The 14,172-nt window shown below is 39.7% G+C and overlaps 1 protein-coding gene across 2 annotated transcripts; it reads left to right on the top strand.

The window, feature by feature from the left end:
• The first annotated feature begins 2,879 nt into the window (after nucleotides 1-2,879).
• LOC140343746 (HAUS augmin-like complex subunit 3) lies at nucleotides 2,880-13,801 on the top strand. 2 transcript variants are annotated; one of them, XM_072430615.1, is made up of 6 exons: nucleotides 2,880-2,925; nucleotides 5,025-5,072; nucleotides 5,575-6,465; nucleotides 7,613-8,040; nucleotides 10,628-10,844; nucleotides 13,478-13,801. In XM_072430615.1, the coding sequence occupies exons 2-6, from the start codon at nucleotides 5,058-5,060 to the stop codon at nucleotides 13,697-13,699; spliced, it is 1,773 nt and encodes a 590-aa protein (XP_072286716.1). In that variant the 5' UTR covers nucleotides 2,880-2,925; nucleotides 5,025-5,057; the 3' UTR covers nucleotides 13,700-13,801. The 2 variants fall into 2 exon arrangements, with proteins under 2 accessions (XP_072286716.1, XP_072286718.1); XM_072430617.1 differs by lacking the exon at nucleotides 2,880-2,925 and adding an exon at nucleotides 2,956-3,018.
• The last annotated feature ends 371 nt before the right edge of the window (nucleotides 13,802-14,172 follow it).

Here is a 14,172-nt window from a genome sequence, read left to right on the forward strand (position 1 = left end):
GATTTTTTAGGGGAACAGTGACTTTTAATGCAAGCTCGCCAGTGTAAAGCTGCCGGAGATGCGCGGCTCCGGCCGCGAGCTTTTTCAGTTGCTGAATAGTGCGATTGCATATGATTTCGGATCGCGAATACGAATGCGCGACCGATAATCCGATTCTGCTTGATGAATCAGGGGCTATATTGGAAAACTTTTTTCCCAAAAACTTCCCCTCCGGATACTTTCCTTCTTACACATGCATGTTGTGTTCTAAGTTATAAGTGAGCCTTACTCCAGACATCCCTAAGGGATTGTTCAGACCTCTGGTGAAAAAAATGAGGCCATATCCCTCCTGGATGCCTACTATGCACGGCTAGGGTTGTTTGCAAGCAAAAACGTTTGTTCTTTGCAGACATTTTCCAACATTAGTACAGGCATTCACTTGAGTCTTTTGAAAAAAAGACTTAAGCCCCCTCCAATATTTCTCAGGACTATACTAGAAAGCAAATTGGGAGAGAGCAAGTGTGCCCCCTTTCCTATCCATCATAAGGTCCTAAAAAGGAAGAGGGCAAAGAAAATGTAGCCCCCCTTTTGTAAAACCCAGACCCGCCTACACCCAAGGGTGGAAAAGGCTATTCTTGGGGGAAAAGTCCTCTTCCCCACAACCTGGATGTTGTTGTGGGGTCTGTGGGTGGGGAATTTGGAATCTGGAAGTCCTGCAGATGTCCACCTACATCCTGAGGAATGAGTACAGGGGTACATAGCACCCCTCCTACATTCCATGGGTTAATTGGTCCCTAGAAATATTACACAACATCGAGTGTAAAAAAAATCATTTTGGTCTTTTCTTAAGCAATGCTTACCTTTCCAGTGCCCAAATAGAATGTCCCAAGAAGCCCTAAAAAACCTCCAGGGAGATATGACTGGTGCCCCGGCTGCCCTGCTTGTGACCAAAGGATCTCTGTCCTCCAGACATTTTGGTGATTGGCTGAAGGAACCCCTGTACACATCCCGTAGGGTGTGGGTAGAAATCTGGGGGCTCCCCAATAAAGGGGGTTTCCAGCTTTCAAATAAAAGTAAATCCTGTTGACCCTTACCACACCAACCAGGTTGTGGGGAAGTCTCCCTGTCCCTAAAGGATGGCTGTTGCCACCCTTTTGAGTGGGGGGGTCTAATTTTTCTAAAAGGTGGGGTTACATACCCTTTGCGCCATTCCTTTTTGAGAAAACCTGATTTCTGGGGTCCTTTTTATGAATAAGAGAGGGGGTATAAATGTTTGCGGCCCCATTTCCCACCCAGGAAGGTCCCAAACCTTTTAAAAGGGCCTGATTTCACTATTTAACGGGAATTGTACATTTTTTTTTGTTCTGATCCAGAAATGTTTTTAAAATGCTTAAAAACATCCGTACAAGCTATTTAAGGCATTTTTAAACACTTCATACTCAAGTTTATAGAAGCAGCAGAGGTGCCAAACCACCCCTGCACACCGAGAGTCCACAAAACTTCATAGAAATGCTGCCGCCTCTTGCTGCCGTGCAAATGAAGGATAATTCCATCCAATGTGAACTGTTTATTCCAATCATTTTTGAGTGCTCAGGTCTGAAAAAGTCCTAAAAGTGGTTAACAAATATCACAAAATAAATTGAAATTTTTGTGCTAGATTTTAGTTCTCTGGGCCCTCTGAATCATGGGATCTTATGAACTGATCTACAAACCTCAAACATCTTTTGGAGATAGGGAAGAGCGACACTTTTTAGAACCAGTTACGTAGGCAAATGACACCCCTGCCACACCCCATGGTTGGGGACCATAAAAATTATAATAAAAAATGATTAGATAAACCAGTAAGTGGTTTTTATCACAACCATGTGTTTCTTTATTTTTGTAACTTAAAATAAAAATTGAATATTTAGGTTTCTATTTTGGGCTGGATGAAGGTTATTGCAAGTTTATGATTAGTTAATGTATTAGTAAAATTACGATTAGTAAAATGTATTATGAAATACATTTTTATAAAGAGGTGTCTATATCCACCCAACTAAGGGGAGAGGAACATGAGGACATGGATATGAAAGCAGTAAAGCCTTCTGAATCAAGGACAGTCTGTGCCCAGTTTGCTGCAAGGCAGGTTATATTTTTATACTTTTTGGTCATCAAAGGCTTTTTATTATCTCATGTTATTTTTACCAAATAAAAATCATAAGCATAAAACCCAGATCAGGTATTTGACCTGGAGACCCTTTCACCTTATAACAGTTCACACTGAACAAAGTCATCTTAAGACAGAGATTTGTTTAATAAACTTCATTGTTCTATTTTTGCTTTGACTTGGTGATAGGTGTTGGCTGGGACCCAGGAAATTTAAAGATCATTCAGGTTTTGTTAGATAAAAAAATGGTTTCCTGCATGTATTTCAACAATGATTTATTTATTAATTAATATATTGCCAATAGTAACAACTCACTGGCAACATAATCATATACTAACCTCTGCTATAGCACAATTCACACCTGGGATATTTATTGATGTTTTTTCTTCACTGGTCACAATGTTGCAGAATTTCTCTTGGCAGCGAAGGAAGGACACCATAGGAGATGGTTACTGATCCCTTCATTCTCACTATTTTTGTCACTGATGAAAATATTATAATATTATGTGACATGATCTTATAAACCTTGTTCACATTGCTATGAAGAAGAACATTGCGTACTGGATGATTTTTGCAATGATTTTTGTTTTAAAACCTGCGCCATTCCGCTCCAGTATAGGGCAGTAAATTATCACTTTATTGGCTCATCTCACTGTACACACCACCTGTTGACACTTGTGTGAATATAATACCCTTCCCATAACTTCCTTCCTCCAGGATAGGGGGCAGGTGGATTCAGTTCATATAATTACCCCAGGTGTAGGATCAGCTTGAGCATACGTTTGCCTTTCTTCTATCAGGTAGCTTTCTGCACTTCTTGTTACTGGTCTGTTGGATGTAGAGGGGTCTCTTCCTACAATCAGATATTGTGTCAAAGTGATTTTTTTTATTTGGTATGAAATAGAACCTTGAACTGTCTATGGGGATATATTATGGTTTGAAGTCAGTAGTAGTGCCAGAGTTTGGTGTAGGCAAACTGAGCAACTGCTCTATGGAGCCCTGATCCCTTCCCAATGCTAGGTGCTTGGCATGACCCGCCTGCCTTGAAATTAGTCAATGCATTTTTGAAAAAGCATTTCCATTGCATTAGGGCTGCAGATTCAAGGACAATTATGTAATGGATGCATTTGGGTGCCATTAAGATTTAATGGCAACACAGTGCACCAATATTTTCATTTTGGCAACCCATGAGTTTCCATCTGTAATAATATCTGAAACCATCTGAAGGTCTACCTGTGCAGTGTACTGCAGTGCATTGGCCAGATGAATTAGTATTTATTGCCCAGTGAATGGCAACCCAGTACACAAATGCATGCTCTGTAAGCTGCCATGTGTTGCCTTTGTGTAGTTGTTTTTGCAACAGACTTTAGGGAAAAAGCCCCAACAATCTGGAGTCCTGGCACCATGGCAGTACCAGGTTTTGCCCACTTTCTTCTTTTTGCAGGAATTATGATGAGTGGTGGACAAGGTAAACCTCTGCAATGTAAGCTGAGAAAAAAGGGGGAAGCTGGTTTGTTATAGATGTGTTTCAAATGCAGGCAGGTGTGTGTGTGTGTGTGTATATATGTGTGTGTGTATGTGTGTGTATATATATATATATATATATATATATATATATATATAATGCAGTCTGAGATCTGCAAAGTCCATGTATATTAAAGATCGGTTGTATGATTAATATTGTGTAGGGCCATATGTACAGTATTTGTGTGCATTTGCTTTTTGTGTAGGTATACTGCAAAACTTAGTGTTTTTTTTGTATTATGCAGAATATTTTTATGTATATGCAAAGAATTCAAATTTATGTAATATGCAAAAATCTGCAATTCAGTTTTTTTTCAGTTTACTTGTAAAGAATAGGCCTGGAATAGGCTCATGATAGATGAAAGGATTGTAATATTCCAGGACCAATTGCAGAAATAATCCTTCCATTACAATTTATAACATCCCACATGTACAGTTGTTGCCATCTCATTGGCAATACAGCATATATAAGACGTGCATGTCCTGCATAGGTTTTGTATTGCTGGAAAAAATGATGCAGAGATTTTTTTTTTTGAGAATGAAGACTGAACTCCAGGATCATTTCATCTCCTGCTGTTAAAATAAATAAATAAATAAAAATTATGATTTAAAAGGATTCACTGGCACCTGAAGGTGGATTAGAAGGGAGCGTTTTGCATCTGTTGTCTGTGAATATTTCCCATAACTCCATTACAAATAGGAATTTGCTTTATGTTTAAGGGGGGTTTTTAGATAGCGGATTAGAACCTTACTCAGCTTTTACTGCTATCATGGAGATTTCCTTTCACGTCTTTTATTCTCAGACTGTGTGTAAAATAAAATATCTAACTGCAACCTGCTGACAAGAAAGTGGAAATGCTGAGTATTCCAATGACACTGCAGCAAATTGGAGAATCCTGTCACCAGACTACTTAAAATTTCTCCAGGATCTTTTTCAACATGGGAACCCCTTCAAATAACATTCAGATCTTCAGTTACATATCCAAAGCTCACATTATCTATCTATCTTCATTATCTATTAGCTCTTACATTGCTGGTCAGTGGGAAGGCCATCACCCCTACAGATAGCCAAGAAGATAATTAGTTTTTTTGTGAAACCAAAGAATCATAAACTGTGAGGAGGAACCCTGGCTGAGAAACGCTGATCTAGCCAGAGGAATGATGATGGCACCTTATAATAGGATAGGTACTGTGATAGGAAACAATGGAAAGGTAAGTATAAAATATGCAACTCTTGTACTTGTATCCAGCATTGAATATACAGACCTTGTCAATGGAGTGTTATAACTAAGATGTCTGTGTGCCATGGCAAATTTACCGATCAAAAATGATGTTCATAAAATAATTATCTATCTGTCTTCACTTTGCCTTCCAGGAGCCCTTAGGCATCCATCTCTGATGGCATACCATGTCTAAACATTTAGTGAGTACTCTACTTATTGACAAATCTATGGTGTAAATTTGGGTTAATCTAGTTATTTATAAAAACCCTGGACCATTAATTTGTAATATATACAACAAGCAGAATTGGTTGTTCAATGTTGTTCTACCCTAATAATGGTAATAACATGATCTGCTCTTTATTCTTATTTGGAATGTGGCCTCCTGTTAGAATTATTGATAACTGCTGGGGAATATCATGATAAGCCTTTACTCTACATCATTTGTCTCACTTTCACCTTATTTCAAGGAAAGTTTTGACAAGGGGGACCTGGAGGAAGCCATTGCTGAACTATGTTAACAATACTTGCCAGTAATGCTGATCCACCGAATTTAGTACTTTGTGTCCTTCACCCAATGACTGAAAGTGGTGCAGCCAACATGGCCACATAATAGTCAAGCATCAAATATTTTTTAAGAAAGTCATGAATGTCCGCACCCAGTATTTATTTTATAAAATGTTACAATTTTATTCCTTTTCCTAGAGTGTGCCCACCACTATGAGGCTCTCTCGTAATCGATCTACCTGTTTTCTCCTGGACCCACCTCGTGTCCAAGGCTCAGACTTTGTTGAGATGCTCCGTCTTATTGGTTACCCAGGAGCACAGGATCTTAAAGGGGAGGATTTTGATTGGCTCTGTGAAGGCAGTGAAGAAGTAGAGGTCTTCCTAAGCTGGCTCTGTACTGCTATAGATCAAAAAAACGTTTTAACCAGTGAGCAGCTGGATGCCTACGATGCCCTTCTAAACTCTGGCCAACCTCTTTTAGAAGCAGATGAGCTTCATGACCTCTGCAAAGGGGCAAATGAAGATGAAGTTGAATGGGAGATGGAAGATAAAAAAAGCCTAGAGGAACTTGAAGCAGAGTTACAGAGCTTGAGAACCCTAAAAGTCCATCGACTACAAAGCCGCAACAAGTTGGAGTCTTTGCAGTTAACGTTGCTTCACAATCGCTTGTCCTTGGAGAAGGTGGAGAGACAAGAGGAGAAAAATCTGAGTAACGCCAAAGAAGAACTTTCAAACCTAAACTCAAGGTGTAATGCAGCCTTGGTGAAGCTTCGAGAGAAGGCAAAGGAGCTTGGAGAATATCACACTACCAAGTCTTCCCCCAGTATCTTCCTTTCAACTATTGATTTGGATAGCTACATAAAACTTGAAGATACGTGTTGGGAGAAGGTGATGCAAAATGCCAAGGATGTGCTACCTGTGAAAGAGGAAGATCTAGAGAAAGAAAGGAAAGTTCAGATAGAGATGGATAAAGAAAGCAAGAGAGTTCAAACAGCGTGGTCCTCTCAGAAAATACAACTAAGCATTGCACAGGCTACCCTGAATGGCAATAAAGAGGCATTAAACTGGCTGGATAGGAATGCAGAACAGGTAAGAGATAAGTATATTAAGGAAAAGTTCTAATTGTAAATTTAGTAATTTTTGTCATATGGTATGTCCTAACTTCAAACTGTTTGTATTTGTAGAAAGCCTGAAAGTACCCTAAAGCATTATCCCAAGTTTATCCAAAGCTAAACATGGTCACATGTTGAAAAGCCAACATTTCGGGCTTGCATAGGGTTCGTTCCTCAAGGCAACATGGCACAATTTTTCAAGGCCCCAAAACATCAGCCTTTCAACATGTACATTGAATGGCTGGTGACTTCTTTTTCCCTTAGTTCCACACCGCTCCATCCATGGTTGTCATGTCCAGAATCCTTTCTCTATTACAAGATGTGCTTGCTCTAAAGAGTGCATTACTAACATGGACAAAGCTTGTCTAAATTGGAAGATTTCCCTAATCTCCAGCTTCAATCACAAAATCTCAAAAAATGTTGCTTTCCATTCACTTTCTCAGGAACTATAGTCACCAGGACAGGCAGTGTAAACAATAAAAACTTGACTGAGGTACTAATCCAGAGAAAAGTGGTCTATAGATACACCTTAAACCTGTCACAAGTAAAAAGGATGGGCAGGCAAAGCCAACCTTCATATTAAAAAGCTAGTTGTGATTCTCAGTTTGGGTTTAAAATAGAGTGAAATGTCCTCAAATTGTAAGTTTTGATTCTGTTCCTCTAATTTACTAAGATTGAGTAAATGACCCACTAAATGTATAGATCAGAAACTTGATACTTGTATCAAGTCAATGGCTTAAGCAGTAAAGCAAAACGAGTAGCATGCCATAATAGATTACTTATAATGTAGAATTATGGGTCCAGATAAAACTTAGACTAGCGTGGTAACATATGCCAGAAACATATGGTAACATATGCCAGAATATAATGTAAAAAAATTAAATCTCTCAATGCCTCCCTTATATAAAAAAAATATTCAAAAGTTGTTCTCCTTTAACCTGCCTGTGGGAAACCAAAAATGTAACCTTTTTTAATGGGCCAACAAAAACCTCTTTAATATTGATTTCCCACACACAGCTGGCTTCTTGTAAGGTCATCACAGAATGTTATGGCAACTTCTACACACATGTTGCTCACATTTTTTCTACTTTATAATAATAGTAGTTCATCTAACCATTCACTAGGTATGGGATCCTTTGCGTTTGCCTTTGCTGGACAGAGAAATTCAAACTCTAGAGGCCGAGGTGGAAAGTTTACAGATAGAGAAACTTCCTTCCCTGGTCCGTGAGGCTTCAGTGGATCTATGCCTACCTGCCCACCAAGGCTGGGTTCAGACCGAAAAACAGAGGCTTTCAAGAATAGACCAAGACCAAGCTCCAGTGGCTGAAGCTTTATTTACTCAGATGTCTCGTCTACAGCTGGTAGAGTTGGGTCTACAGGTTGAGATGAGGGAGCATCGCAAGACAGAGTGTGAGCTTCGAGGTCTAAAGAATGAAATGGGCAGCCTATGTGGTGAACATCGAAGGAGAACTCTGGGACCAAGAGAACTTCGGGGTACCCCTCAGTGGTTGCCACCACTACGAGTTGACAGCAAAGACCACACAGCTGTCAGGTGAGGTTACAAACGCTAAAAGAACGTTCATACGTTAGGAGTTTACATTGTTCTTTAATGTGTGCTGCCAATTGTTGCCCACTGAACTCCATGTAAACTGGTAAGTCCATAGGTTGACCTCACATTGTTTTTCATACTATTTTTGAAGATCTGTTGAGTAATTGTAAAAATAGATACTAGATCTACTCTACTCTAAAGGTAAATTATGATATGGAACAATGGAGAAAACCCTTACTGACCTTTCCTCTTTATTGCTTCTTTAGCTTTTATGTCAAACCAATGATTTTGATCCAGCCGTAGACCAAGGCATAGACCTTCTGATCTTCATGTTTGTTCTAAGTCTGACAGGTCTTGGCTCTCCCCCAGCTTCTATCTAGACCGTGAATGGCGAAGCAAGATGAGTTTCTTTGTTACTCTTCTGTGTTACTATTGTCATTTTTTAATGTACAGCGCTGCGTAATATGTTGGTGCTATATAAATCCTGTATAATAATAATAATAATAATTTTGGGCAACCGGTCCTCCTTGCTGGTTTTGTGATCAGTCCTGTTGCCCCTCTTCTTGTCAATGTTCTCATACCTGCACTGTGAAAGACCCCTTGCCATGCCAGTAAGATGGGGTACATTGCCATGTTGAAGATCAGAATACTGGGATTTCAACTGTTGCAGGACCACAGATTAAAGTAAGCAATATTTGGTTTTCAGATATAGTTTGATGTATACTGGTGGGGCTGAGAATGAGGTAAGGGGGGGGCTCAATATTGTTTTAGTTGTCTGTTGTCTGTTTTTTTTGTTTTTTTGCTTTTTTTACCTGGCTGACTTTCAGCTATGGAGCCTTTTTTATCCTTTCAGTTTTTTTGTGTCCGTTTGGCACTTAATTTATTAAAGCGTTTGGAGCTGTGTTTATACTTTTATTGTTTGTGTTTCAGTCATTTACATTCTTGTTCACCTCACATTGTTTTGATTGCTTTTTTTTTTGTTTGAATTTCCTATTATGCTGAGAAGCATTTTCCTCTGGCTCCACGCTGCCCGGCCGGTACCCCCTGAGAATGGCCCACAGACTGCACATTAAGATGTGTGAAGTTGGCTTCCAATTGTTCTGTTAATGGCTATTTCAGTGTACTTTGGTTCCTCTTTGTTCCTTTGTGGTCAGGTTTTACTCTAGAAAGCTCGGAAGTGTTTCCGTATTGCTGCTTTGTCTTGCCGTAGTTTTTATGGAAGGTGGATTGTTCTTTCATAAAGCTTGATCTGAGTACTGGTTCCTCCTGCCTGGGTGAGGAAAGTTCAGGCTTCTTTAGTAAAGGAAGTGCAGAAAAAAAAATTATGTACTGCAATGCATGGCGTTCAGTTAGAATCCATCTTTCTTGGATTTGAAATGAATTAGCTGAATTCTGATCTTTTTTAAAGCTGTTTATGCTGCTCATATTTTGCCTTGTTTCCCCTTTATACTAATGACATCAAAAGAGACCTTTTTATTTTCCTTTCACCATATTTTGTATTGGATGCTATTAAAACAAATCATGTAGCAGCTGGTTTAGGTGGCCACATGGGTTCTGTTCATAGCTTCCTCATTACATCCCCCGGATTCAGTACCCTCACCCCTAACAGATCTTGTTGGAGCTATGCAAATATTAAAATACCCTAATGGGAGGGGAGAGGCTTTTCATCAGGATAAACAAGAAGTTTTGTAAACTGCATTTGCAGGCAGATCGTCCTAGGTAATAGCCACAATGCTGAGCCTCAATTAAAAATCCAATAAATGTAAGGGAGTGCTGGAACACTAGGAGTGTGAAAGGAAAGCACTAAATCACCATTACCAATCTGTGTTCAGTGAAACCTCCCACAAGTTGTAAGGGGTTCCTCAGACTTTGGTAAAATGACCTCCCATTTGATGATGCCTGCATAGCTCAGGGGCCAACACCACCTAGCAGAGCCAACTGCACAACTTTAAGTTTTGTTGTCTATAAAGTGATATTCCAGCCTCTATAGTTATTTTTTCACCACTGACTCGCAAAAGTAAGTTTTTTCCATGGGTTGCATGGGACCGGAAAAATATTTACGGGTTCCTCCGGAGTGAAAAGCCTGAGAAAGGCTGAGCTAGATGAGTGGATGTCCTCTAGCTAGGAAACGTCTGACCTCCTGTAATTTTTAATGCACATTATGGGAAGCTCACATCTGTAGAAGACTAAAGGGAAGGCTGGAGTTCTGCTTCATGTATATCTACTACCGAGACAGACTTTCGTTGGTCTTTTATCAATCACGTACACCTGGACATAACCTGATTGGGAAAATCTAAAATGTTACTGTTGACCCCCGGACAGGAAAAGAGTGTGTTCCATTGGAAGAAATTTGTTCCAATGACCGCTTTTTGGGAGGATTTCCCATCACTTCCTGATTAGTCAAGGCAAGAAGTGAAGGAAAATGCCCCTGGGGTATCTAGTCCTTACTACGAAATTATAAAAATGGTTTGCGTTCTACAAAACCTCTGTCTTTCTCCAGTATCTTTTGGTTCCTGATCTTCTCACTGTGGTGTCCTTATCTTTCTGTTTACAGTTTCTTCTTTCACTTATGTATTGTGCCTCATTTTAGGCTTTCAGTGATGCTGGAGAACCCATCAAGGCAGAAGGAGTTGTTTCCCAAGTATGAAACCCTCCAGCGCCAAGCTGGTGCTCTTCTCCAGGAACTGACTGCACTGAGTAGCATCCATCATGGTCCCCTCACTCAGACCTCCAGCTTGGAACGGGATTGTGAAGAGCTTCATCAGTGCTTGTGTTGTGGAACGCGGAACTTGCAACTTCGGGACCCAGTAAGTACATTGCTGTCAAAGCATAACCTTGCCTGTACCATTGGCATGTAAGACAAAGTTTCTTGTAGATCTAAACTCTAATGGGACAACATTGATGTTTATCTTGACACTGCAAGTTTTCCTGCACACCGCTCTCATATTTTGAATGGGGTTGGAGCCTTGTGGGTGCTGTGCTCCTGGAGGGTAGTGAGGATGAAACAACCAAACAAAAATAAAAAAAAAATAAAATTTTGTCCTGCACTCTGCAATTTCAGTGGTGATCACTCACTCCTAATACATGTGATCACCATGTGCCTAAATGAGATAATAATTGAGATGAGTAATCAGCTCTTCACCCTCTTAGCTTAAAAAGGTAATTATTTTATTAGTTTGCCTTGCAGTGCTTTAACTTGAAATAAGGGACTTGTTTTGATGACTTTTTGGTAATTGTGACTGTGAATTTGCCACAATTTTGTCAATCATCCCTAGACCCTGGCCACTCATTTTGGAAAGGCCATCTGGCTGATGCTTCTTATTCTGTCCCTATGGAAGATTTTGGTGTTCCCCAACATTCATGCTTGTTCTGTCCATTTTCCATAATATAAAATTAATAAAAGTTCCATCAGGAACGTTGAAACTGCTTAGTTTAGCCACAACAGAGCTGTGAACACCTTGTAGAGATATCTTTGGGTAAACTAACTCCTACAGTCAGATCTTTCAGATAAAGTGGATGCTCAACCTATGAACCACACAACAAGGAAGTACAAAAAGGAAGCAGAATGGACCGTTTTATGAATTCTCCCATCTGAATAGATATTTGTACTTTTCTCCTGATCATTCTGTTATTAAGGTATTCAGAAAAGAAGCTTAAATCACAGTAAGGGAAAAAAAACTTGACAAATTTTTCTATTGTCCATTATCAGCTGCATTTCCTTTTTAAATGCAAACAATAAAATATAAAATGTACATGTACTAAAATAACTCTTCATGGACCTATAAACCCATAACAATAGTATGTATAAGCAACATTAGTATTTTTTGTTTCTTATTGTTTTTTATTGTAATTTTTGTAAGGCGAAAGAACTTATCTGGCCAAAATGAAATCATTTTTGCTAACCATTAGAGGTCAGTGTTTGAGGAAACAAAAAAGTTAGTTGCAGGAAAACAAAGTGTGGGTGTAGAGAGCTCTAGAAGTTCAATCTGCAGTGTTTAGGCTGCTTTTATATTTGTGCTTCATACACCCTACATCAATACAGCATGCATATCAATCAATAGGAATACATTATCAATGACAACCCAATACCTAGGCAAGCTCGACCAAAATACACACACCTGCCTTACAAAGTGCATGTAATAAGAGATCCATTCATTGGCTTGCAGTTCCCCAAATAACAATAAGCAGGGCGAAGAACAAATAGTATAGGGGCCTATTAAATCTGACCTGGCATGCTTTACATGTGTCAGTGCAAATATTGTCATCTCCATAGCTGATGAGTTAATATTATTAATAATAAACAGTTGTTATATAGCGCCAACATATTACGTAGTGCTGTACATTAAATAGGAGTTGCCAATGACGGACAGATAAGGACAGTGACACAGGAGGAGGAGAGGACCCTGCCCCGAAGAGCTTACAATCTAGAAGGTGGGGGAAGTATCACACAATAGGAGGGGAGATATGAAGTGGTGGGAAGTAGTGAGGGTTTAGGAGACAGAAGAAGACGGGTAGGTGAGGTTGAAGAGTTGGGTTTTGAGGGCTCTTTTAAATGAGCAGAAAGTAGGAGCAAGCCTAATAGGATGCAGAAGACCATTCCAGAGATTTGGGACATAGAAAAGTCTTAGAATCCAGTAGCTTGCCTCCTTTTTTGCAGACTTTTGGGTATGGACCGTTCTGACTTATTTACCACATCTCCCAGATAGTCAGATCAGGTATCGGGGAAACAAAACCCACCTCCTTTCTCCTAAGCCACAGCTGCATTCACAACTGCGTCACATACCTTAATAATGCCGTCAGCAAGTGTTATGAAAAAGAAAATACATTCCCCTAAGGTTTTTGCTTCATTAGGTGAGCATTGCCCACTTTTTTGGAGCATGCATTTTGGTAAAGTGCCAATGTTAATGAGCCCCCAACACACATACACATGGCAAACAAGCAGTTGTGCTGAGGGATGTTTGTATATAAAAGCACCATAGGAAATTATTAGGCACATGCAGCAATGCATGCACTGCAACAGGTTACAATGCACCCTGCGTTACATACTTGGGTGTAACTGCACCATGTGACGTTAGACTTGCAACAAGTTCCAACTTCTCTAACTTTTAATGCAGAGTTGTTTCCTGACCCTGAAATTACTATATAGTAATCTGTTGTTCAGGATTAGGCATACGGCAATTAAAGTCTAAAATCTCGGAACTCCATTTTGTACACTTCAATGTTTTCTCAACCAGGGTTCCTCCAGAGGTTGCTAGGGGTTCCCTGGGCATTTTGTACCTCTCAGGTCAGTTTACCTGATACCAATGATCCTTTTTAACTATCTGTAAGACCTAACAAAGATCCAGCAAGGTTTTTAGGTTTTTTATATTCCCTGAGGGCAGGGACTTCTTACCAATAAAGTCTTCTATTCTAAGACTTTTTTTTTTATTCCTACACCTAGACCCTCACGCTGGCCTTTGAAGTGCTTTCATCTGGAGTCTCAGAGTTTAACCAGTGCTGCCTGGACTGCCTGCGGGATCTGGAACGTAAAAAACATGCTATTCAGACTTCTTATTTGGAGCATGAGAGGCAGTTCTATGTTCTCTTCTATCGGGATGCCACCATGCTGGCCAAACTGGTGCAGGATCTGGAGCAGCGGGTGAAGGAGCTACATGCAGACTGAAGAGGACAGACTACTTTTTCCTTTGAATATTGCTGGAAATTCTTCACCCTCTTTGTTTCTTTGAACACTGCAGTTTAAACTTTAATAAACACAGCGTTGATACATATGTCTCCATGTTTTATTTAGCTTGGTGACCCCTCAGTCATACAAGCAGCCATACACGTATTGAGAAAATTAGCTTAACCATTAAAAGGAAATGGAGGGAATAATGCCAAACACTGTGTACATAAAAGAAAACCTGTCAAATAGACGATCATGGTCTACAACTGCAAGCCTTCTCCTGGAGATTTCAGTTCCTTGGCTGTCTCAGGCATCTTCTGCATTCTATGTTACCAGTATAGATCATGTATGCATCATATTAGGTGAAATAATCTGGTTTGCAACATAGTTCTTAGTCATTGATAACTCTACAAAAATGTAGCAAGGAACACATAAAAACATGCCCAGATTGTTTATTTGACAATGGTTAGGTA

Source organism: Pyxicephalus adspersus, chromosome Z (genome assembly GCF_032062135.1).
Source record: "Pyxicephalus adspersus chromosome Z, UCB_Pads_2.0, whole genome shotgun sequence".
Taxonomy (NCBI): Eukaryota; Metazoa; Chordata; class Amphibia; order Anura; family Pyxicephalidae; genus Pyxicephalus; species Pyxicephalus adspersus.